The 27,109-nt window shown below is 36.2% G+C and overlaps 1 protein-coding gene and 1 pseudogene across 1 annotated transcript; one reads left to right on the forward strand and one right to left on the reverse strand.

Annotated features, from left to right (window-relative positions):
* The first annotated feature begins 1,645 nt into the window (after positions 1-1,645).
* Positions 1,646-4,411, forward strand: LOC143857674 (putative receptor-like protein kinase At1g11050 pseudogene; annotated as a pseudogene).
* Positions 4,412-4,505: 94 nt separating this feature from the next.
* On the reverse strand, positions 4,506-26,259 carry LOC143858160 (ultraviolet-B receptor UVR8-like). Its single transcript, XM_077368798.1, has 12 exons — positions 25,938-26,259; positions 20,990-21,176; positions 19,168-19,314; positions 14,858-14,939; positions 13,530-13,685; positions 12,414-12,587; positions 9,496-9,567; positions 7,596-7,667; positions 6,982-7,100; positions 5,275-5,360; positions 5,124-5,176; positions 4,506-4,949 (listed from the first exon to the last, which is right to left on the reverse strand). The coding sequence occupies exons 1-12, from the start codon at positions 26,032-26,034 to the stop codon at positions 4,863-4,865; spliced, it is 1,332 nt and encodes a 443-aa protein (XP_077224913.1). The 5' UTR covers positions 26,035-26,259; the 3' UTR covers positions 4,506-4,862.
* Between the last annotated feature and the right edge of the window lie 850 nt (positions 26,260-27,109).

Raw genomic sequence — 27,109 nt, forward strand, 5'->3', positions numbered from 1 at the left:
AGCAACCCTAGCTCATATAAAATGACCAAAATTTATTCACCTCAAAGAAAATGATCATAATGCCCGTATCTCATAGAAAATGACCAAAATACCTATCTTATGTAAAATGACAAAAATACCCTCTCATAGAAAATTACCAAAGTATCCGTATCAAAGAAAAATGATCAAATTACCCATATGCCCTAAAGAGGTATGGGTAAATGAAAGATGAATGTATTTTTGCCATTTTCTAAAAGATTGGAGTACTTTGGTCATATTTTGATGAGGTGGTGGACTTTGATCATTTTCTCATAAGATAAGGGTATTTATGCCATTTGCTATGAGATTAGGGTATTTTGGTTATTTTAGGAGATATGAGTATACAAAAGTATTCTAGAATTTTTAAATTATTTTATTATTTAATGTCTTATATTTTGATATTTTTTTCTCAAACTACTATGGATACACAATCTGTGTATGGGTGTTTTGGTCATTTTCTGTGGAGTAAGAGTATTTTGGTCATTTTTTCGTGAGAAAAGGGCAATTTAGTCATTTCCAATGAGGTAGAGTATTTGTTGTGTTCTAAAAGATTGAGGTTGGTAAGGATTTAGGCTTTGACGTGTCTGGGTAGAAAAATAGTCAATGTTTGGAGTTATCTTTGAGGGCAAAATAGGGAATTGCTAGGGTATTTATTGCCCAAATGAATGCCGAGAATACCCTTAAGGAAAATAGAAATGTCTGTGCAAAAGATATTGTGCTGGAATGTGGGACATGAATGCAAATAATGCAAAAGTGATGATGACTTTAACCCCTGATTCACGCTTTATATATAGTATAAGGATTTTTATGAAATAAGGGTATTTTTGTCATTTTCAATGACGTGGGATATTTTGGTCATTTTCTATGAGATAGGGGTACTTTGGTTGTTTTTTATGAAATATGGGTATTATGATTTTTTTTATTTTATATTTTACTGTCCCGAGTAAATGAAATTCCATCTCTCAAGTCTTATCTAGAATTTTAGTTAAATTTTAGTTACCCCCATTTTCTAAGTTAAAAGTCATGATTTGATATTGTTTTTGTCAACGATAGAAGATTCTACCTCATCTCTCGTACATACAACTATATACAAAAAAAAAGAAAAAAAAAAAAAGAAAAAAAAGGGCGGCCCCAGTTCACGAGGCTCCCGCCATTGCGGGTCTGGGGAGGGCTAGATGTATGTAGCCTTATCCCTGCTTTGAAGAGAGGCTGTTTCCGTGGCTCGAACCCATGACCACCAGGTCAGAATGGAGCAACCTTACCGTCGCGCCAAGGCTCACCCTCACATACAAGTATACAACACATTACGGAATATGAGATCCCTTCATCTAAGGTTAATATGGTAGGTATCAATACTCCGCACATTGGTGGTATTGTTTCCCATGTAAATCCCTTGCTCTAGTGTTGGAACATCATATATTTTGACAAGACCTTTCCTATGCTTTCTTATATGCTTGGTGGCTCCAAAGTCCACCTCCCAGCATTGAACTGTTCTTTGCCTTGATTCTACTCAACGTTTCCTACGTTTCTATGACTTCCACAATACGTTGTAGAATCGAGTCTCTCATCCCTTGCTTATAATTCAGGTTCGAATGCAAGAAACTCCTTTATATTAATATTTATTGTGATGGCCTTATTGAGGCGCCAATTATATTTCATGACGAGGTAAAATATTCATAATAATTTCCACTTAGGCTATGTTCACTTGCGTTCCCTGGAAAGCAAATCCCTGAAAAACAGCCTCTTTTTTCCTTGACAAGACCTTGACAAGACAGAATTCTAGTGCTCTCTTACTTTCCAGTGAAAATAGAATTATACATGTGGAATTTCTGCAATAAGTCAAAAAATGACATGGAAAAGCCCATTTCCCCCCTCTTTAGGGATTTCATTTCCGACCAAAAACACACGGATTTCGTTTCCCTGGAAAACTAGTGCAAAAAAGAAAGGGCAAGCAGTTTCCCTGGAAACATTTTCCTGTGCAAGTGAATAGTCCAGAAACAGTCCAGGAAAACCTTTTCCTGCACAGATTCCCTAGAAACATTTTCTTTTCCTTTCCCGGGAAAACAAGTGAACAGAGACTTATGTTTTCTTAAAAATCTAAGTTCCCACTCCGGCCAAGTCCTTAGACATCACCAACATATTATTTAGTATTGACGTGATCAATCATGTTGTCCCACTCCTTCATAGTACAAGTGCTATAACTATGAAGGAGCACATGAACATTTGTTTCTAATGTGGTATCATATTTAATTTTGATGGCTTCCAAAATAATATTAGTTTCCTCATATTCCTTGAAGACCATGATGAGATTGTCATCCATATATACAAAACTAGGAGGCCCCTAACGATCTCATCATCTTTGATCCACTTGGTTTATTTCTTTCTTTCCAACTCCTTTGTATTTTTTTTATTTTATTTTTTTGTCATTCGGTTTTCAGCCTTCCTCATGCAAGCTTTTCCCTCATTAATGAGCATAATTTATTTTCTGACTCTATATGTCATAGCCCATGCTATTAAGGTGCTAAATCTTAGTTATCTGAGCAAATAATAATCCTTATGTACCAACTATATGCAATATGTTATTTCAAAGATACATAATTAAAAATAATACACTAATGTTCCCTAACTAGTTAGCAAAGCCCTATAAAACTACATAAATAAATCACATTGAATCCATGCTTTTAAATTTCAGTTTCAGAACCCATTTCGGTAGGGGCCGAAATCCCGTAACATTAAAAAAAAAAGAATATTTTATTCCATATTGAATTACGGTTGAAATTACCTAAATTTCAGGAAAATATTATTTAATTATTAAATTCCTCGATTTTCTCCTTCATTTTCGGGCGAAATTTCAGAAAAACTCAATTTTGGGGCTAAATTTTCAAAATTTTGCCCAAAATAAAATACCATTTCGGGTTAAAAAAGGATATTTTATTCCATACTGAATTTCGGTTGAAATTACCGACCGAAATTTTGGGAAAATATTATTTATTTATTAAATTCCTTGATTTTCTCTTTCATTTTCGAGCGAAATTTCGCCCGAAATAAAATACCATTTCAGGTTTTATCGATTTCGATTTCGGTATCCACTGAAACCCGAAATTTTCGATTTCGGTCGAAATTCAAAACTATGATTGAATCTTACAAAAGTATGATTTGTTTTTTAATTTGCCGAGGGATCTGAATATTTTGCAGATCTTGAATATAAATCAAAATTTTCAAAAATGAATCGGACCGTCTGATTCTAATGGCTTACATATGCATGTGATAAAACAAAACAAAAAGCAATTTACCAAAATATTCTTAGTTATGTATAAGCCAACTGAACTGTGTTGAGTATTTTGGGCTTCATATAACTATGCCAATTCTAATGAAATCACTCGGATTGATGAACCATGATAAGATCAATATTACCAGGGTCACCCTTCCTTCGACCAGAGATACGGAGTGACCCTAAATGTGGGTCGTTCGCGACCCGGATCACAAAAAATGGCGACACGGGCGACCCGTAGGAAAGGGAGAGATGATAAAAATATCGGGAAAAGTGGATAAATTAAAAATATTTTAAAAATATAATAATATATAATAAAAAAACATCGTAAAAACTGCATAGAAATATCATAATATTATCGCGGTAAATGAAAATATCGCTATATTTTTAAAATTCTTGGGATTATTTCAGAATTTTATCGTTTTATCAAAATATTGCAATAAAATCACTATATTTTGAAAATGTCAGAGATATTTGTGACATAGCTATAGTATCAAACCTGCCATCTAACACAGGGATGTTAAAGCCACCAACATACTGTTGGATTAGACAATATGGGCGAGGATTTTGGACTGGTAAAGCAGAGTAGGCAAGTGCAATCTCATCTTGCTACAAGAGTTGCCGGACACCATGGTTGCCTGGCTTCAGAGGATGCCCTCTATGGGCAGCTGATGGAGAAGAGCGATGTTTACAGCTTTGGGATGGAGGTTCTGGAGACAATGAGTGGAACGGGCTTGATTTGTCATCCACAGCGTCACTACAAGCATTGGTGCTTACTGATTGGCCTTGGTCTCATGTCAAAGCTGGTCAGATAGAAAAAGTTTTGGATAAGCAAATGAAGTATGGAGATCCCAATTCCAAACCCAGAGGGATCATGGAGAAATTCATTCTGGTAGGAATTTTGTGTGCTTGTGTGACAGTTGCTTTAAGGCTTACCATCTTGGAGGCATTGAAGATGTTGGACGGAGACATTGCATTCCTCAGATACCATATAGGCCATTGTATCACGGCCATGTATTTGTTTATCCTCTTTTGCTTCTGCTAAAGGCTTGCAGAATAGTGATACAACATTGTAACTATAAAATATCCTTTTTTGGGATTTCATTCAAGCTACTGGCATAAACTAAGTATAACTAGCACAATAGCATTTACATTGGAATGTAAAAGGTGAATGAAGGGCCTGCCCCTCATCATTCTAAGGTTAAAAGGAAACGAGTAAAAAGAACAGTGACAGATTTACAATGAGGCAGATTACTAAAATATAGATACATAGGTAATCTCGATGGTCCATCGTTTTTTCTGAGCGATAACTTTATTGAAATGAAAAGAAAACACAACTACTGGGACGAGGATTCCCATGCGTAAAATATAAAGATCTCCTTACATTGCATGCCCCATCCCAAACATATCCTGCACAGCACAGTCCTCGGTCCCTCAACAGTGCTCCAATGCTATCCTTCAAACAGCCATTGTTCCTAGTGCTACGGGGAAATAGTATCCCTAGAAGAGTTGATTCAATGTAGAGGTTTCATATGGTGCCTTGACAGCAGAATGAGCACACATGTCCTGGCGTCTAGATCCGGATCCGTTTGATATCATTCTCTGGGACACTTACATCACTCCCATTGCCCTTAGTTGTAACCAGTGGTTGTTCTTTGACCTGCACATATCATTGGAGTGAAGTCACCACCGTAACCATTTCTATATAAAGATAAAGTGAGCTGACAATGTGCAATGAAAATTACAAAGAAACTAGATAATTTAGATCCATACAAAATTAGAATTTATCTGCAACCAAAAGGCTATATAAAATATAAAAAAAGATTTAACTTACAGTTTCATCAGGAACAATTGCATATCTTTCTAATGGTGTAACCCAGACTTTCCCTGTTTGCACAAAATCAGAAATGTAATTCTAACGACAGGAGAGTATCTCTGCTTCCACACATAAAGTAGAAAAACAGAGGAAAGAGAATAATTCTTACCTGAAAAAGACTCAATTTTTGAAGACTCCTTCCGTTTGCTACTAGATCCATCCAGGCTCAGAGCCTCTATAACCTCGGGTGTATTGCTGCAAGTTCCCAAGGGTAATGATGGGTTAGTTCAAACTGTTCTTTATATATAACAAATCATCAGAGTTGATAGCTCACATCCATTCAACATTAGATGCAAAAATTTTCAAATAAATCCAGCTATCAGAGTGTGGCCCGCCTCATATTGCTTTGAAACAAATCATAACATGGTTTGGAACTTCATATTTTCTCCAATCCCTTTTCAAATACATGTTGGACCCATACCAATCTTTGAAACTTCATTCAGGCCTTTTACATTTCAACTGGAATAGTAATTAACTTAATCTCTGGTAATAGATGTATTTTTTACTTCACAGGGTTTTTACTTTCATTTCTAATCTAGACTAGTACAGTAGTTTCACAAATCTCTAACATATCAATCCTAATGGATTCACATGCTCAATCTGAATTTTTGTCTAAGCCTGTATACATAAAACACATACGTCAATTTAAAGAGCACGATAATCAGCCATACAGATTTCTTAGGATGGGCCACAGGCCCACAGCACCTTTCTTCTCTCGAGGATGAGAAAACCATCACTTTGTTTAAGCCAGTTGAAACATTAAAAAATCTCATAAATATAAAAAATGAGCACAGAATTTAATGCCAAATGGAGAGCATACAACTCCATCGATGTTATATCAGTAGAATCAAGAGAAGCAGAACATCAGAAAATCTTACTTCACAAGTCCCTTGTAGTTATACCTGCACATTTATCAGTTGACCAGGTTATCTTGTTACAATCATCAAAACTGAATTACTTACAAGGAGAAATTATATGATGCCCGACCGTGAAGTGCCGTCAAGGTGGTACATCAGAGGTATCACCCTTGATATTTGATCCAACAACAGCCTTTTAAAAAGTAGTCTGCTGTTGGATCAAATATCAAGGGTGGTACCGCTTTGACGGTACTTCACTGTCGAGCATCACATAAAAACTCACTTACAAGACTCTTTGATGAGACACCTATATATCCTCCATGTTTTTTCTCCTGTCTCTCAAATTTATAGAAAAAAGGCTACTCGTCAAGAATATAATATGGTTAACCTTTTCGTATATCTAGAATTGCCCAACGACAGAATTCAAACTTGAAAGCGAGGTTTCTGCTGTTGAAAATGTGATCATTCATAGCTCTTTGAACTTGTGAAATGTATATGACAACAAGAGATAAACATATTTGACAATAAGTGGTCACTTATGTTATTTATAGTATTTATTTTGAAATGGATTATTTATAGTATTTATTGTGGTCACTTATGTTATTTATAGTATTTATTGGTCCTGAGGGTATCTAATTACTATCACCAATTGTAAGTGATTTTAATCTTTAATAAAAGCTTAGTGGGGAGACGATAGATTTTCATTCCTTCAAATCCATTGTTCTCTCTTTTCATTTCAAAGACACAAAATCTCTCACATAGACTTCCAGCATTGCTTTCACAGCAGAACCATCGATATTGATTAACACAACAAAGGAAATAATAATGCCCTCTAAAAAAACGAAAGGAAATAATGCTACCACATCACAGAAACTATTGGGTGATCAGGATAGTATATACTTCAGATAATCAAAGGATGACACGACTCACTATATGAAACCAGTTGCAAATGCAATTACCGGTCAATGGAATCCCCATGTCCGAGCTGTCCACTTGTACCCCTACCCCAAGAGTAAATGTTTTGTCCTTCTGCAACAGCAAGTGTGTGCCTCCATCCACAGGAGACCTGGACTATGATCTACAAACAGATCCAAGAGAATCTTTGTAAGTGGCTAAAGCAAAGATAGTTTACACTTCAGAAAACATCTTTCCCTAACTAAGAACTGAAAAAGAAATCAGTCTTTCTCGAGTCAAAGAATTTGTGCCAATCATGGTCATAGTTTTAAATTTCTGCCAAAATCCAAAATTTCGGCCGAAATATTTCGTTTCGGTCACATTGAATCGGATTTTTATTGAAATTTCATTTTTCACCCTTATTTACAAAATTTCTACTGAAATGTTAAAGATTTCCAAGGAAATTATCGAAATTTCCACCGAAATTACAAAAACTTCCACCAAAATTTTATACATTTTGGCAGAAATTTTAAAAAAATCCGAATTTTTGTCAAGGTTTTACATGATTTTGGCTGAAATTTCAGTTTCAGCCCCACCAAAACCAACACAGAAACTGACATTTAAAACCTTGATCATGCGATCTCAACAGGTTTTGTGAGCCCAAGAAACAAGATTTTACCTGTTCATTTGGAAATTTAACTTGAACTGGAGAGCAGTGATCAACATTATCACCAACACCGATCTGTCCAAACTGTACAAGGGAAAGCATAAAAGAACTATTAGCAACAACAAAAAGGCAGTGCTTGTAAGGAAAATTGTAATCTCATGCAAATATAGCAGAAGGGCCCAAACTCTAACAGAAACAAAATCCGTCTAAGATAAAAATGGGATACGAATAAACTCCTCAAACTACATTTACTTTGACGCCAACAAGAATAAACCATTTAAAATATAAAGCAAAAGTTATAAGGTGTAAATAGTTATCCGAAGGAATGCAAATAGTTAGAAGGTGAAACATAAGCCAAATGTATAACTAAAGCCATGTCTGTGCTGATGTCGTGACTGTTCATGCAGACAAAGCATTAACATGGATCGTATCATCAAAATAATCAACACTGGAGGAAGTGGGACATTGTTGATAGGTATTGGGGCACACACCGCCACTCCACTCCACACACACGGTTGCACTGACCAACCGAGCCACACCTAGTGACATCTGCTGTCGCTCAAGTATGGTAATTCAGTACATACCACGTTCACGTGTAATTCATATAAATATTTACATAAGATACACACCACATTTCACATACAACTCATATAAATATAAGTATGCAACACATACTAATATAGTATACTACTGATACAGTTAGGTTTTAGTTTTGGTATGCGCTTCGGTTTTGGCGTGCATTTTCGTAAGGATGGAAATGGAAACATTTAGGTGATTTCGTGTCAGTTTCGGTAGAAAATTAAAACCATGGATGGAAGAAGAAAAGTCATTCATAACGACATAGTATTAATTAGAATGTATATTTTGGGGGATTATTTCAAACTTCAATGGCTGTTTGGCGTTCACCTTGTAGGTCCAAATGGTAAGAATCAAGTAATTGATGCTGAAGACATACTAATATGGAAAGGTTAATCAAAATGCGTTGAAGGCAATATTTTGATCTTCATCAGCTAAATTAAGAAAGCTTTGAGACCTCGTTGAAACTTCTTTAGATTGTTCATAGATATGGAGGTCACCTCCATGGTTTTTCTAGATGCAATTTCTCCTACATCTGTTACTGAAGTAAATTATGGGGCATCTTGTAGGTACAACCTTTTTGGCATCATATATCCATTTTTTTTTAAACAATGTAACCTTTTTTTTGTTTCGTTTCTTTTCCTTTTATCAAGGCCCTTTATTGAGAATTGTAATCCTTTTGTGCAATTATTTATTTATCAATGAATCACACGTTCAAATATGTGTGTGTGGGTATATACATATATTTGGACATTATGACAATTTGAACTCACAAATCAATGGCCTAAAATCTGTAAAAATCATTTTAGGGCCACTCATAACTTACTGTCACAATTTCAAATTAAACTTAAGAAACCTAAGGTGTTGATAATATGCTCATGCCCTAGGCTTTCCTTGGCTATGCCACCTTCAGATCGGTGCGTCACTACTAGTGTCACTCTGTGATGATTGTTGCAATATTGCCAATGACTATACCACGGGGGAATGCATTTTTTAGTTCTAGAATCTTCAACTATTTTCTGTGAATCTATAAGCATAAAAATTTGCAAGGATGACTCCATCCTGCCAAGATGTGCAAGATACCTCGAGAATTGTTTGCTTAATTTTATTCCCACAGTTAATTATCAATGTAAATCTTTTGAAGGAATCTCAATTGTGCCAAAATGAATAAACAAATAAAGAACTCTAACAGATTAAGGACTTGACTTTTTTTATGCAGTCAAATGTACTTTCAATATCAACTTTTTCGATGAAGACTACTCTGATGCATAGTTGAAATGGATAAGAATAAGAAATGAATTAGATGACTTAAAATCCTGACATGTGACAAACAAACCTTATTCCATCCCCAGCCATAAAGTTTTCCTTCAGAGGTGAGTGCCATACTGTGACGCCAACCCCCTGATATCTGAAAATTTTGAGCCAAAAAAATGTTGTCAGGACCATAACTAAACAAATAACAAAAGGTATATCTAATGGTAAATACCTAACAATACTTATCAGGCAGATAGTTATTAAGTTTGAACATGTTCATTAGAATCTCTCACAACCCCACATTTTATTCTTTTTTTTTTTCAAATTGAAGTAGCAATACAAAATACTAAAAAGCTATTGGCACGGTAGATGAGTTAATGTAACCTTGGGACAAATACACAAATCAGTGTCCAAAACAAATTGGGGAGTCCAATTAATGGTTAATAAGTTTCTCATTCTCAGGATATCATATAACAAAATGATAAATAATATGGTAGTTGGATGCAAACACGGCTTTTAGATACTGGCCAGCCTTTGGACATGGATATAATATGGATGCTTTGCCTATTTAAAATACCTTGGTATAATAACTCTTCAATATTAGTGGTACAGGGGGAGAAGCTTTTGTATTTGAGGTTGGGGACAAGATGAGTTATCCTATTGCCTTGACAATCAAAGACAAGTTGAGTTATCCTATTGCCTTGACAATTCAACAGCCATTTGCATAAGCATCCAATCTAGTAATTTCATGAACAGATAAAACACATTTAATCTGATTGCCACTTTATATGAGAGAAGGTGTAAATGGGAGATATTCACTCCATTTATTCATTCTACAAATCATCTTGCAGATGTTTATCTACTTGAAAAGCGGTGCCCAATAGATACTTGGCCCAATGTTACCTAGAAAGCAGTTCGTTTCGGTACACAGTACGGGGTACAATGGTAGCCTGGTACGCGGTACGATGAGCATAGGCAAAGTTGGTATAGGTTGATCCAAACCGTCCATGTGATGGAACACAACATAAATAGGTTGTGCCCCAAAAATCATTTCCATAGGCTGATCCTAGCCCTCCAATCTATAGAGGTTTCCATAATATGTTGTTCCTCTTAAATCGGATGGTTATGATCGCCCTATAGATTTTTTATTAAAAAAGCATAAAGGAGGGGGTAGGATTGAAATTATGTGGCTTTAATGGGTGCCTTTGTTAAAAAGCATAAAGGAGGGGGTAGGATTGAAAATATGTGGGATGAATAGGTGCCTTTGTTAAAAAAAGTCAAAAAAAGTGATGTGTAATTCTATTAGAATTTTGGAACAAATAAAAAATTCAAACCTTTTCTCTTCTGCTATATATATATATATATATATATATATATATAGAGAGAGAGAGAGAGAGAGAGTTCCTAAGCTATAGCTTAGATAAGCTTATCTAAAGGTATAGCTCAAAAACACATGTGGCCCCACATTTTTTGGGGATCCAAAGCATTCATTTGGAAGGCCCTTCCATAGATAGGGTGTGGACCAAAAATCAGCCCTATAGGATCATCCTAACCCTGCCATCTGTTGAGGGAAAAAATGGGCAGAAACATGGACACACAGTGTCTGTCCATTTATGATTTACCACTCCACCTTTGATTGGGTTAGGAAGATCCTATAGGGCTGATTTTTGGTGCACACCCTATCCATGGAAGGGCCTTCCAAATGAATGCTTTGGATCCCCCAGAAAATGTGGGGCCACATGTGTTTTTGAGCTATAGCTTAGATAAGCTTAGATAAGCTATAGCTTAGGAACACTTTCCTCAATACACACACACACACACACACACACACACACACACACACACATACATATGAGAAATCCATATATATATATATATATATATATATATATACAAGAATCTCATTCCATAGTACATAGTTACATACTACATAGATTTAATAAACAAGTGGCCCTAGCTTCATACTTCTGTCACCATGTTTTCCAAGGAAATTTATGCATATCCATCAATAACAACTCTTCTTTTAAACAACTGTGGCAACAACAATGAGTACTAGAAATTTATTTTGGTGGCGTCACACACCAATGCACCAAAATGCACTAAAGAGAAATCATCTTGAACATTCTCAAAACTGAACCTAGAATTTCAAGATTTACCCTTGGTACAAGACCTCCACTCAATGGAAACAGAATCCCCTTTTAGATAATGTCTAAGCAAAAAATGGATTTTATGGTTGTGCAAGTTAAGTTGAGTTCATTGATTTTTTCCTTGAAATACAAAGGGACCATAAAATTTCTTATAAGTTTTTATGAAGATCAAAGTTGATAAAGTCATTTGAGAGAAGGCATCGTTGTATGGTTGGGAGTTAACCTGCAACCGTGTTCACCTTTATGGATAAAGACAAAAGGAAAGAGAAAAACATAAAACAAAACAAGAACTAGACTATCAAACCAAACATTATCTTGAAAACTGAGACTGAAACTAGACTATAAGACTAAACTTTATCCTGAAAAAACTGAGACATGATGCCATACCGCTTTTTATTTCGGTACAGATTTTTCCTGATTCACATTGCAGATGCATTCACTGAGTTGGCATAAGTGACTATACCTTAAATTTGATGGTTTTTTGTGAAGCCATAGTTTTGGTGTCTAATGGGAGCAGAGAGAACAAGGCTAAATTGAACTGGTGGTAGCAGGAGTCTCAGCCAAATTCCTACCAGTGCAACTAACATAATTGAAAGTCGAGTCCCAGTTTTTGGCAGAGATATCATAGACTCAGGTGTGCGATTAGTTGTGGAATTTTGCTTTTTGACAATGTTGTAAAATTTTCATATCCAGCACTAAGTATTCATCAAGTGGAGTTTAGTCAGCCAAGTTTTGAGCCAACTCGACTAGCCTTTTAAAATTCTTCTCTAAACAGATGCATTAACCACCAAGGTTAAGGCAAAATTAAAAAGCAATAAATCATTATCAATGCAGCAAAACAGAAATTAAAAACCTGAGACACGTAGTTGTTTCTTAGAGCCTCCAACTGATGAGGAACGAGGTGATCCTCAAAGTTTCCATGTCCTAATTGCCCGTATTTACTCCATCCATAGGTGTACAAACTTCCACAAGATGAAACCGATATTGTATGCCGCCAACCACAAGCAACCAGCACCATCTTTTCACCCTAAAAAGATACAATTATGATAGACTTAGCCATAAAACAAGCAAGAATGCAGAGCAAAAATGGTGCAAGTAACTAATTGAAACAAGTATAACGTGTAAGCAGATTATCAAAATTCACAAAATACTAACGCTGAAGAAGAGAATACTGTTTATTATGAATCCATAACAAGAAAAAAAAGAGGACTACATATAAATATGCAATAAATTTGATGTTTTAAGTAATAAAATGCATCATTCTGTTAAATTTAACTGATATAATGGTTTGTGTTTTTGTGATAATTTCCCATTTTTTGAACTGTTAAAATTTTAAACTATTTACAAAAACTCTAGTCATAGCGTTTTTTGAAAAACGAAACACTAATGCCCCACCTCATTAACCAAAACGAAATGCCAAGCGAAATGAAATTGGCAACTAAGGAGTAAACCCTCTAAGTTCAAACTTAATATATGACGACAAATATTCCTTTGTGGAATGATCTCTTTGAGTTATCTGGATTAACGGAAACAGAGTTTTCTGTATTTTAAAAACTACAATGTGGGTGTAGAACACAAATGTCTGCATTTAGAGTGATGGTTTCATCCTTGACAGTGGTCTAGATGTCACTACAACCAAATTCAAAGAGCATACTATCTGAGGAAGAGCGCTGGCTCCTCTATGATGCAATTGTGGGTTTCAGTCTAACATGTTCCTCAGTGTGGGGCTAACTAGTCCTCTTCTTTTATATTGATCCTTGTTTAATGAATTCTTGTTATTTCTCTCAAGAAAAAAAAACTAAACATAAAATTAATTGTCAAGTGTCAACTGAAGACAACAATATGTAGTAACATGTAACAAGGAGCAAGTACAGAGATGCATTTTAGCGATATACAACATGAGGTGATGATATGAAATTGTATATGAATGTGCATAAAATAATTCATGTTTGGTAGTTGGATTGCATACATCAACAGCACAAACTTTCTCTGGAATTTTGCGATCATTTCTGTCGCCCAAGCCCAAATTTCCATACCGACCCCAGCCCCACCCATAAAGCTCACCATTTTCAGTAACTGCGACCGTATGTTCAGCACCAGCTGCAATCATTTTGATGGGTATTCCCTACAAGTCGCAGAAAAAAAAAACCCATTACATAAAATCCATTAGAAAGAATATCTCGTCCCAATTGATAAATAAAACCTGCCAAGAAAGAGACAAATCAGAAGTAAAAAGAGTTGTCCGTCATAATTTCCCATGGGAAATGTACCATTAGATACAGTGATCTGGAAAAGATGGACATTTATTCGGGGAATAATGTTTTCAAAATGTAATGGCAAGTTGCAGTGCCCTAGCTTGTAGTTGCAGTTTCCAAGGGAGCAAGATGAAATCAGTAGAGATACATAAGAGGATAAAGAAATGTCTAATAAATTAGTTGGCATACAATAAAATGATGAACAAAAGATCACTCAAAGAAAATATGTTATGAATTTGGTGAGAGAGACTGGGAAGTTGGGTGCTCGCCTGACAGAGACTCCAATTGATCTTAATCAAAAACTAAGTAAAAATGGTGGTGTGATCTTCTAAATAAAGGTTTATTTCATAGGAATGTTGGCTGTTTGTTATACTCCTCTCTAACCCGACCAAATATTGCCTGTGCAGTAAGTGTGCATAGTCGTATATGCATGCCCCAACATCATCTTATCTTAAAACTGGAAAGAGGATAGTGAGATAACTTAAATCTTCTCCCAAGATAGAGCTACTATTCTCAAACAATGGTCATCTTTGAGTTGAGGGATATACTGATGTTGACTTGGCTATATCAATAAATGATCATTAGATCTAAAGTATATTGTACCTTCGTTGGAGGCAAGACACATTTAGTTTTGGCCGGGTCCAGTGTAAAGGCAGAGTAGATGGGCTATGGCTCATGGAGTTTTAGAGATTCTCTAGTTGGAGATTTGCTATATGCATGTAAAAGGCAACAAAGATTAGACAATGAATAGTTGAATACCATAATTTGAAGACACGCAGATGTGTTAAGAAAATTCATAATATTTAAGTGTAGTCTAAGGAAGCAAAAGTTTAAAGATGTTAAATAGATCAATTTTTGTTTAGATTGTGCATAGAGGGTAACCAAGATTGGAAAAGAAATCAAATAGAGAGATGGTGAAGCGTTAGCTTTTTTATAATATGAATTTTCTCACACAAATTTGAACAATAATTCACACTCAAAATACCAAAACATAAACATCCATGCAAATATCTTACAAAAATAAAGAAGTAACCTAGGACACCTGGAAGGCTCGTATTTTCTGTGGCACAAGTGAGTCCTCAGTTGTACCAAGACCAAGTTGTCCATTTTGATTACGCCCCCAACTTCAACAGGAAATTAAAACACAATAAATCAGTGGATGGAAACATGAAAAAGACAATGCCTAATAATTTAAATAAACATAATCCATACATCAAAAAATTAAAAAGGCAAGATAAGAGTTAACAAATATCAATAAGGCATCCTCTTAAAAGAATACTTTAAAAAATGGATTCGGGGCTCTAATGGAAACCCTCCATTTGGCATCTAACATTGCATTAATAAAGAATCTAAATACAACAGAAGATCATTTGATACACAACTAGCAATTGCAATTTCAAAAACTGTACATTAGTAAAAAGTTCTTTCAAACTTCAAACCAAAAAAAAAAACATACAACTGACATGGCCATCACCTAGGCTCCCATTATGCATATAAAATACAAAGGTGAAGAGCTTCACATAGAGACTATTTGAAATCCATGGATCATGAACTTCATTTAATTTAGTGGCCCCAACTTTAGCATTGAGTCATTGTTTTAGATTGCTTCAATGCAACAAATTGCTATCATCATTTCAAAGTGAAATATCAGCAATTTTCCTACGTTGCCCTTATACATTACATGGGTGCTCTCACTCCCTTTCCATGTCCTTGGAAGCTTCTCTGATGATTGATACGAGCGTCACCCATCACATCTCAGATGACTCAAGTAACATGCCTCCCCTGTTCCTTATTCTTGTCCTCTTACACCATAATATATGATAGATATTCTCTTTCCATCACAAATGGTGATTCAATGGCAATGTCCTCCCCACTAAGTTCTTTTCATGTTTGGATGACTAACTTTCCCATCTGCAATTTTCCCCTATGGCCCTTATACACTGCATGTGAATCTTCTTGGGTGATTGACACGAGTGTCACCCAACACATCTCAATTGACTTAGGTAATGTCATCTCCCACGCACTTTTTCCTAGTTCCTCTTACATCATTGCGGGCGATGGATATTCTTTTCTCACCATACATGTTAGTTCTAAGTCAAAGTCCTCCCCATTTGGTTGCTTCGTGCTCCAGATGTCTATATTGGTCCTAGTATCCAACAAAATTTACTTTGCATCTCTCAAATTACTTCTTAATCTCGTTGTTTATTATTACCAAGGTTTCAAACAAGGTTTTAAATTTCGGTTTCGGTACCGATTTCGGACCACGAAATCCAAAATTTCGGGCCGAAATTTCATAAAAATTAAAACAGATTAATTAATTCATTTTTTGGCCGAGATTTTGTAACATTTTTTTTTTTAATTACATTTTCTCGAAATTTTGGACCGAAATTCTCGAAATTCCGAAATTTTGGCCGAAATTTGGGAAAGTCCGAAATTCAGGATTTCGGCAAATTTCGGTTTCGGTGTCCACCGCAATCCGAAATTTTCAGCCGAAATTTAAAACCATGGTTTCAAATGTCGGTTTCAGCATGGACTTGGGTCCCCAACCCCCACCGAATTGGAAGTACAATATTGACTTCAGTCTCCACAGAAGTGGAAGTACTTTGCAGAAGTCTATGGAAGTCCATGGAAATCCTGTAAACATCATTAAAGTTTATTGAAGTTCATGAAAACAAAGGAAATTTAAGATGAAACTTCGGAAAATGCTAAAATAAGAACAAATACTTACATATAAACCATCACATAAGCAAGACAAATATTCATGATGGTTTAACAAGATCAAACACCTAGTGAAATTCATTGATGCACATGTTTAGAATAGTAAGGTTCAGTCTAACCATAGATATTTCACATATTTTGAAATTTGATGACCATATCGTTTCTTTTACTTTTCAACTTACTCATCCTATTAATAGAATGATATTTATATCCCTGGATATATAGGGTTTTTTTGGTTATATGGGTGCATCAGAGTTCAGTTTGGACGTTGAGTTCAGTATGGACTTCGGTCCCTCTGAAGTTGGCACATGTCAACGGAAGTTTAAAACCATCATTATAAATTATAACCCATTCTTATATTCTTTTGAAGGATCAGGGAAGCACCCAACTCGAAGTCATATGAAACTTTGGTGTTCGTGCGGCACTATAGATTGGCTCATGTGAACTCCACATTTTACATTATTAATTATCGCATTTTGTTCATTTCATGTAATAATGTTCCTGAATCTTAAGTTGTGTCACATATGTCAACTCGAGAAACAATCTAAACCACCATTTTCATCATATAATTAATGGAACATAACCAACTTATATACACCATTATTCAATCTATATAAGTCATATGAAATTGCCTTTTTTTAATGGTAATTGCATTCAAACAAAACAGGGAGACTGAGAGAGTCTCAAAACAACAGCGAGAGACATAACAAAAACAATGACAACAAGAAAAAACACATAAAGGAGCATAACATCATGAGAAGTCAAAATTTGATATCAAATCTCTGACGACTCCAGATCAGACAAGATAGTCTTCTTCGAAATTGGCAGATGGCCTCACATGCCTAACCTCAGTGTCATGACCCTCAATCGTGTCTCTCCATGTGTAACTGGATCCCGCTTTCATCCATCTATCAACATTGAGGGACTCGCCCTTGACGATAAGGTGGTCAAGCAAGGTTTGATTCACAAGATGAATGGCAAAATGAAGGGCCTGAACTTCCGCTTTATTGCAATCTTTCTTGCCAATGGGCACCGAATAGTCTCTCTCTCTCTCTCTCTCTCTCTCTCTCTCTCTCTCTCTCTCTCTCTCTCTCTCTCTCTCTCTCTCTCTGGCCCTCAAGAGGCCCTCGATACAAGTTGGGCCCGGATTCCTGAGGCTCGACCCATTGTAGTTTAACTTCAGAAATCCCAGACGTAGGGGACCCAACCTAGGGAAGGGACACTCCTTCCTATCACTTATCAACAACATCTCAGCCCATGGTCAGTAGAAGGAACCCACGCTCACCGGATAGTGTCAGAACAAATTGAGGTTCTTAGGCCAATGGACCACTGCCTCAAGAACTTTTCTTTGGACACTGAGCCCATTACTAGATACTTCTTTAAAGACTCTTGTATTCTTCTAATTCCAAACAAGCCAAATTACAGCAGCAACAGCGAGATTCTAAAGAGTTCTATGCCTAGAAAGCCAGCAGAACAAAATCCCATGCCTCAAATAAGTTGGCTATATGACTTGGAAGGACCCAACTAACCCCACTCAGGCTAAAAAAGCACCAAATCTCACTCGTTAACCTACAAAAAATAAGTAGATGGTCAACGGATTCCTCATCAGCAATGCAAACGACACAATGATTAGCTATGAGTTTCTTTCTGTTACAAAGATGGTCCTATTGAGAAAAGTCGTCCAACAAAAAGACTAAACTCTCTGAGCGGCCTTAAAAATCCACGCTTTCCTAGAGAGGGGCAGACTAGCGTGAGTGTACCAAGAAACTCCCGGTAGAATCCCTTCTCCACTAAGAAGATCTGTGAAGTTGCCCATTGTAAACAAGTATATACGGACAAATAGTTATGTATATAATTAAACAGATATTACCTTTAGTCCCTCAGGGCCTGTTTGGTTAACAAGAAAGGCCTTTCGACATAGAAAAGGCTTTCCTTTCCATTAATTTCAAAGAAAATTTTTTATTGTTTGGTTCAACAAATATGAAATAGATTGTTTATTCCTAGAAAATAAGCGATTCACTTATATTCAGTGATGTACTATGGCCATTGGAGCCCACAGATATACTCTTTAGTTAATTATATATTGGTGGGGGAAATATTTTTTTGAAAAAAAAAAAGAAGCTTATCCTATATACATCTTAGCTTCTAATTTTTTATAACCGATTAATAAAGTCAGAATTTTCATTTTAAAAACCAATTATTTTATTTACTTTTGTTAAAAATCTTTAATTTTCATCATTACACTGCATTCCATAATATGGTACTTTCTTTATAAATTAATGAATGGGCGAGACTTTTTTCCTACATTTTGAGTTTATTTGAAGCATATGTGGTTGTATGCATTTTCAGTTTAGAATGGACCTTACTATTCCAGACATGCACACACACAAAAAAACCATCACAAATACACACTTAAAAACCATCACATAAGCAAGATTAACAAACAAATCCACCCAATATTCCAAATACAATCATTATAAGAAAAATTGTACATGTCTAATACAACAATTAATAACTATTCCTAGCCCAAATTTATGATTGAAAGATAACTTGATCCAGTCAAATAAGAATTGCTAACGTAGCAAATCAACATTTATGTTGGAAGGGTGAGTGGCAGATACACTGAATACCAACCTCTGCACCTCGCCTTCCATAGTCACTGCTAAGCAATGGCTATCCCCACAAGCAATTTGTTTGATCTTCAGACCTTGAAATGCTTTGATTGGTTGAGGAGTAAACAAGTCACTAGAATTACCATGGCCCAACCTTCCAAAGTCTCCCCTACATAAAGCCATAGCAGATACTTGCAATCTCATTATAGTTATAAAAAAAACAGAACTGATAGCTGCAATATTTGGACGAATCAAATTGAATGGTAGGATCATAAGCGGGAAAAATGGAGTTAAATTCTATAACTAAACTATAGGTAAGATCCTTTAACAGATTTTTAATTATAATAGAAATTAATTATTTATAGCTTATTAATAATGTGCCAGAAAGCATATTATGCCTTCAATTACACTTGAGAAACCCCAAAATTTGCTAGATTGGTCAGCCTTTGTGTTCGCCTCACGATGAATATGGGAAATGGAGATCTCCACAAACTTAAGCAATCGTTCCATAATATCATGAAAAGAACTCCCGTTCTCCATGGAGGAGACTCTTCCTCTAGCCATGATATATAGTGATTAAAGAATTGCCTTCTATCCTGACTTTAGAGATGTCAAAGGATGTAAATTTCTAAATTCCTGCTCACACCGGCGAAACATCATCATTTATTGTTGGCCTATCACTGCATGGTCCAGCAAAAGCTCAAGTTTCCATATTGGTTTTTTATGAAAATTCGATGAAAATCCTGTAAAATCACGTAAACATGTAGAAACATGTGCAAATGATATACATTTAAGATGAAACTTTAGGAAGTGCTAGAATAAGCGCAAATACACTAAAAAATCACATAGCAAAAAAAAACATAATGGTTTAAAATGATTTTTAATGTTTTATTAAAATTTATAACAAAGATAAAAAAAAAAGTAGTGAGAAAATAAAACATAAATTTTACCTATAATAAGGCATAGCTAAAATTTGTACATGCCTTGATTTTGTTAGTTTTTCTATATTTTTAATGATTTTTTAATTTTTCAATAAAAGTACAAAAACTTAGTTATGATATTATAAAATTTAGTATATAATACTACAACAGTATGAATTGTGACATTTATATAATTGTCTTGCACATTCGTTTTTTTATAATTTTTAAATATTATTTATTATTTTATAATATTAGTAATAAAATAAATTAATTATCTTCTCATTCTTTAAATAAAATAATAATTTTCTATCATTTATTGAAGTTTTACATATATTTCCATACCTTTTCGGGAATTATAGGATTTTCACTAAAAATTTCAACTTAAATCGACATGTTTCCAAGTATCGACCAAAATAATGTAACACATACAGTTACTACTTTCGTTTCCATATGCATTTTGGTTTCGATAAACGTTTCTTTGGGTATGGAAATTTAAATGTTTTGGTCAATTTATGTCAAATTCATCGGACATTTATATAATATGATTAATTGTTTTTCCCAAATGATACATATCCATGCAAGATTGTATCATTCTGCTAAGGCCCTGTTTGTTTGAGATTGTGGCATGATGAAGAAGGTCAATATCAGCAATAGGATTTGATCCAAGCATACCTACCAAAGAAATTAATGCTGCATGTCTTCCCTACTACATTCAGAAAAATAGTCTGCATCTGAATTAAGTAATCAACAATCGTTTAGCAAGGACTCACATAGCAGAATGATACTATCTTGCATGCATAGGGATCATTTGGAAAAATAAATAAATTAATCATATTTAAGCAATCTCTATTGCATGATGAAGAAGGTCAATATCAGCAATAAGAAAAATAACTTCAAAAACAAAAACTAGCAGAAAAAACACACCATCCCCAACTATATACTTGCATCTGAGATTCAGAATATGCAGTTGTATGATCAGCGCCACAAGTAATGGACACTATGTCAAGTCCATCCAACAGACTTATCAGTGTTGGAAGGAGTCGGTCTTCAGCATCTCCATGGCCCAGCTGTCCATCCTCTCCTCGTCCCCAAGAGCAAACAACATTCCCAGCTGTAATTTATAAACAGATTGTTTCAATCTTAATCCATGTCACTCTTATGCCCTGTTCGTTTGGGATTATGACAACCAATTGTCACCCCCCAATCTGATTATTGGACCAAAATAAATGGGTCCAATAATCATATTGGGGGGTGACAATCGGTTGCCACAATCTCAAACAAACAGGGCATTAATGCAATTGTTAAGGCCCTGTTTATTTCAGATTGACAACTGATTGTCAGCCCTAAACCTATTATTGGATTCAAATTAAATGTAATTTTGATTCCAATAATAGGTTTTGGACTTGCAATCGGTTGTCATAATCTCAAATGAAAAGGCATAAGAGAAAAGAAGCTGGAGAAACTGCATAAGAAAAAAGGCCAAATAGAGGTCTATAAAACCAACAATTAATAATCATTATGAGTACAATTAATTTGTGAATGCCTGAAGCCTGTGGATAGCTAAAGCTATAGGTCATGTTGCTAAATAAGGATCAAAGATGATAAATGGACAATATATCCAAGCGAAACAAAACCATGCATTGACAGATTAAACGAAACTCATAAAGAAAATGTGACATTGCACTGGCTAGCATGATGCATGAATAACGGCCAGCAATCAATTATTTTTCAAAACCATAAACCTTGGAAGAAAAATGTTTTGAAAACCACCCCCAAGAGAGTTTGATGTGGAGGAGGCGAACCCTAAGCGAATGCCTAGGAGTACTGGAGTAGGAGTGCCGAAAATAGAAGAATATAAAAGCCACTTCCCCCTTAGATATAAGGGAAAATTACTACCGCTGGGGCTTTATTAATAACCCAAACAGTAGAAATTCATTCTCTTCGCCTTTGTTAGATCAAACTATATGAAAATATGTACGAACTGCAAATAATAAGCTAAAAGACTATGCATTAACATTGTTATATAAGTTGAGAATATATAGATAAAGAAAAGAAAAAAGGCAAAGTAAAATCATAGCTCTGACATATGGTCGTTTCCAGCACTTTGTTAGGCTGGCTTTTAAACAGTAACCTTAATACAAACTACAAGTATACCCCAACATTATATTAAGAACATAAGCACAGAAATAGAAAAGAAAAAGGTAGAATTCCCACTGCATGTAAGTACACACAAGCCAAGAATCAGAAAGGTAAGGCAAAGGCTATATCAGATCAAAGGTAAGAACAAGAAAGTTCTGATGAAGGGAGAGCCTCAAGAAATCGTGGTTCTAAGAAACAAACTCGAAACTTTGGAAAAATATGGATGTTCTACAATTGTGGTAAGCGGGGCCATTTTGCTAGAGCTTGTCGTGCACCAAAGAACAAGAATGGAGAAGGTAACTCTGCAGCATCTGAAGATCCCCAGAAGGCTGATGGTAATGAGGAGTGAAGTTCTCTTCTCTCCATCGCAAAAGAGCAAGCAGATGTGTGTGAAGTTGCTCTTCCGACTACAAAGGTTGTGGATGTAGCTAGTTTGGCGAACACAAACAAAGGTGAGAGAATAAAGTATTCTATAGATTGGATAGTTGATTCAGGATGTTCCCATCACATGGTCGGGGATGAGCAAAAGTTTGTAATAAAGACCGAATACAAAGGCAGTCGGATGGTAGTAACGGCGAATAATGTGAAATTGCCTATTATCCACATAGGTAATGTTTCCCGATCCAGTGGAGAGCACGATTTATTGAAGGACGTCTACGATGTTCCAGACATGAAGAGGAACTTAATGGAACTTAATGTCTGTATCTTAGTTTACAAGAGCAGAAAATTATATTCTCTTTGGCCCCGACAATATGAAGATCTACAAGGAGTTACATGTCTCACGTACTCCTCTTATGGAGGGAAAAAGAGTAGGCTCAACCAAGGTGACTTTGGCTAAAGAAGCATATGTACAAAGAACCCGAAAGAGTGAAACTATTGATCTATGGCATGCAAGATTGGCATATGTTGGGTACTCAAAGCTCGAGTTGACGATCAAAAGCAACTTGTGAAAGGATTTCTTGATCTAGATGTTCGACATGACACGGTGTGTGTCGGGTGTCAATATGGAAAGGCACATCAACTTTCCTGCATTGATTCAACGTTTCAAGCGAACAAATCGCTCGAGCTAGTGCACTCTAACGTCTTTGGGAAAGTAAGAATAACATCCATCGAGGGTATGAATTATTTGCTGACGTTCATTGATGATTTCTCACGTCATGTCTGGGTTTATTTCCTAAAAGAAAAGCAAAAGTTCTTGGGAAGTTCATAGAGTTCTGAGAACTGGTGAAGAGTAATCTTGGTTGCAAGATCAAATGTCTGAGAACCAATAACGGTGGCGAGTAGCCGAGTACACATCGAACGAATTCACAACTTACTTATGTAAGCACGGAATTCATAGGCAGCTCACGTGTCTTGATTAAGGATTGAAATTTCGGTTTCGGTTTCGGTTTCGGCCTCAGACGAAAATGAAATTTCGGTGAAAATCTTATAATATTGACCTAATTTCGGTTTCAGTTTTAAATTTCGGTCCTGGACGAAAAAAGAAATTTCAGTTTTTTGGTTGAAATTTAAAACCATGGTTCTGATACACCTCAGTAGAATAGAGTGGTCGAGAGAAAGAATCAGCATTTGGCAGAAGTTTCGCATAGTATGGTGCATGCGAAAAATATACCGTCTCGGTTTTTTGGCCAAGTGTATGAGAACTGCCCCTTATGTGACGAATCGTCTTCTATAACCGAAGCTTGGGTTTATCTCACCATATGATAAGTTATACATCATCAAACCCGTTGTAAGTCATTTAAGAGTTTTTGGTTCAGCATGTTACATGTTTGTGCCTGACCATCTATGCAACAGACTTGATAAAAAGGCAATTCGGTGCGTCGTTACTGGGTACGACTCTGAAAGGAGGGGTTGGAGATGTATGAACCCAAAAAATGGCCATGTGCACATTTCAAGAAATATGGTATTTGACGAAGCCTCATCATGGTTGTCATCTGTTCGAGTTAGTCTTCCAGATAGTCTAGAGTTAGAGATTAATCTGCTAGAGAAATTAAAAGAAGATGTTCCAAGTAGAAATGATGTTGAATCAACAAAACCTTAGGAGGTGGTGCCTAGACAATAGAGCCATAAAAGTCCGAAGCGTGGAAAACAGGTGTTCATCTGACAAAAACAGATGAAGAGATGAGAGGGTCTCGGCTAGAGGAATCTGGCGTTGAAGTAATCAAGCTTAGAGCAAACGACTTTGAAGAACTTTACAAAGGAGCTTAGCGTGACTTTTAGAGAGTCGGCGCTAAGGGAGGTGTTGAGAGTCATCAGTGACTTAGCGCACGGTGTCTGAGGTTCTGGGCAACGCGGGCGGGAGATGCGGGCCAACACATGGATCTTTCCTAGTTTAAACTAGGACCTTAATTTGGTAGTAAAGAAGTTTCTAATTTGACTTTGGAAAGTGGTTTTAAATTTGTTAAAGTTGTTTTAGTTAGAAAAGCAAAGTGGTTAGTTTCTAATTAGAAAAGAAAAACTTTAATTAGTCAGACTAATTAAAGTTTTCAATTAGTCTTTAAAAAGTATTTAGGTTTTATAAAGTGGTAGAGTTAGAGAAGGAAGTTTACTTTATTGTTTTAGAGAGTTGGCGCTAAGGGAGGTGTTTTTGGGTTTTTGCTTCTTGCTATGATCTTTGTTTTCAACAGTTTGGTTGTTGGATTTTACTATTCTCCTTCTTTGGCTCCACTACCATCACACAGGCCATCTTTGGACTGGTGGAATTTTATGAAAAAGTTTGGAAAGGAAAAAAATGTAAAATTGATTACTTGTTTTACCCATGAAGAAAAATAACTTGGACAGTTTGGTCTAAAATCGCTAGTGGGCGTGTGTCTGGCGGTGTGTGTGTGTGTGTGTGTGTGAGAGAGAGAGAGAGAGAGAGAGAGAGAGAGAGAGAGAGAGAGAGAGAGAGAGATGCACGGGCGTTCAAGCCTCCTAGGAGGCAAAGATTGAAAACTCAATTCGAGGGGTCGGGATTGAAATGTTTCTGTCCCCAGGGATTGGATTTCAGGCGATTGAGGAGAAGAGGGGAATGACACTTCTTCCTTGGCCTCCTGCCATTACACAGATGGAAAGGACTTTTTACAGTATGGACGCGATGGCAAATGTGGGGGTGTTGACGCACGTAGAATGTGAACAACACGTCGATGCGCACATAACGCAAACGATGTCGCCGAAGCACGCAGGATGAAACTGACTTTCAGGGTCTCCGAACCGTTCGAAAGTGAAACACCGGTGCGAGGGATAGTTGAATTAAAAAGGAGGACTCACCGGGAAGTTGAATTGATTACTTCCTTAATCCGAAAAGCTACAGCTACGAAAAGTAAAAGACGGTACAAGAAAAATGAATGATAAAAAGATAAATGGTAAGACATGTTTGATGTTGGTTCTAGGACCTCTTCTCTGGAGACACATGTCTCTTTTTATAGCTTTCCTTGAGTACCTCCTCTCCAGTAACCCATTCTTTCCTGTAACTCCTCACCACCACTCCATGCCATTTGAGAGGGAACTAGCAATAACCACCCACTCTAGCTTCCAAATTCAGAATGGGTGCAACCATGAACCAGCCTAATTCAAATTTTTTTTTAGAGGGAACTTCAATTTATGAAGATATTCCTCCAAATTAACCATAATCATATTATTTCCCTCTAAATTGTGGAAAGAAGAAATTTCCCATAGAAAAAAAATATATATTCCATCAGAAAAGTTTTTCTTCCAATCCAAACAGGGCTAAAAGAAAAAAAAAAGAGCTTACAGAGTAGAGCAACAGAGTGACTAGCTCCAGCTGAGATTACAACAACTCTACTAACAGGTTGACAGATTTCACTGCTCTCTCCTTCCTCTTTCTCCATCTATTCTCTTCCCTCCAAACAAGGGTGTAAGAAAAAAAGAGAAGATTTAACTCTAGTGAGAAGGAAAGAGAGGTTTTATGGGCAGAGAATCCGAGGAAATATAAATCTGGTTTTCTCTTTCTCTGTTGAAGTAATAATAAAGGAAGGAAAATGAAGGGGCAGAAATTGAGAGAGCATGTGAGAGCTCGACTGTCCATCGCATTCACCTCTACTCTCTGCTTTGCCTCTCTGTGTTTTTTTTCTTCAATTCGTACGTCAGATGTAGAAGGTGTGTCATTATCAATTTCTCTCCGTTGACTGACAAATCAGGCCAATTCATTACTCCGTATGTTCAGTCAAGTAGAATTTACTGGAGCTTTTTATGGTGTACGCCCGTACAGTCCAGTATTTTTCAAAAAGGGGCCTGTAGGGACCACTCCATAGGATGATCTAAACCGTCCATTTGATCCTAGCCTATAAACCAGATGGCTAGGATCATGCTATGGAAATGATTTCATATTTCCATGGAGAAACCCAAAACAAGACTCGATTGATCAAGCGGCTAAGATCATCCGATCAACTTAGGATCAAGTGGTAATGGACTGGAGTTGTGCTCGACCGTTAGATCGATGGATCCACTCACTTCCACGTGACACATGTTAGGTGTTTTAATCGGTACACATTCTTATATTAAATTCTTACCTATGTGTCCTATTTCCTTTTATTAAATTCCTACCTGTGTGTCCTATTTTCTTTTATTAAATTCTTCATGACTACTATTTTATCCTCTTCCCAGAGGCGTGCACCATGTTTTCAACTCCTTTTTCATAATGCTCTGTTTGGATGCCGGTAGATGTTGGGAGGATTTGGAGAAGCAGAAGTCAAAGGGAGATTGAAAGTAAATCAAGAGGGAATCAGTCAAAGAGGAGATTGAGGGCAAATCTCCCGGTGTTTGGTTGGTTTGGGAGATTTTTTTTGGAAAATGTTATTGGCACTATTGTATTTTGATGAGGGCACTCTCACTTTATTAAAAGTATAGTATGGCCCGCACCATTAGATGATCCAAACCATCCATTAGATGGACCACAACCTAAAT

Source organism: Tasmannia lanceolata, unplaced genomic scaffold (assembly GCF_043159265.1).
Source record: "Tasmannia lanceolata isolate RefF3 unplaced genomic scaffold, GAP_Taslan_0.1 ptg000025l, whole genome shotgun sequence".
NCBI lineage: Eukaryota > Viridiplantae > Streptophyta > Magnoliopsida > Canellales > Winteraceae > Tasmannia > Tasmannia lanceolata.

Bases quoted from the DNA above. Each gene is read 5' to 3' on its own strand.
- LOC143858160 (XM_077368798.1), bottom strand. From the start codon at position 26,034: ATGGAGAAAGAGGAAGGAGAGAGCAGTGAAATCTGTCAACCTGTTAGT. The intron at 9,568-12,413 runs GTTTTTAATTTC...CAAAATTTTCAG, and splicing joins GAAACAACTACGTGTCTCAG to ATATCAGGGGGTTGGCGTCA. The intron at 7,668-9,495 runs GTTTGTTTGTCA...TCCCTTGTACAG, and splicing joins ATGGCTGGGGATGGAATAAG to TTTGGACAGATCGGTGTTGG.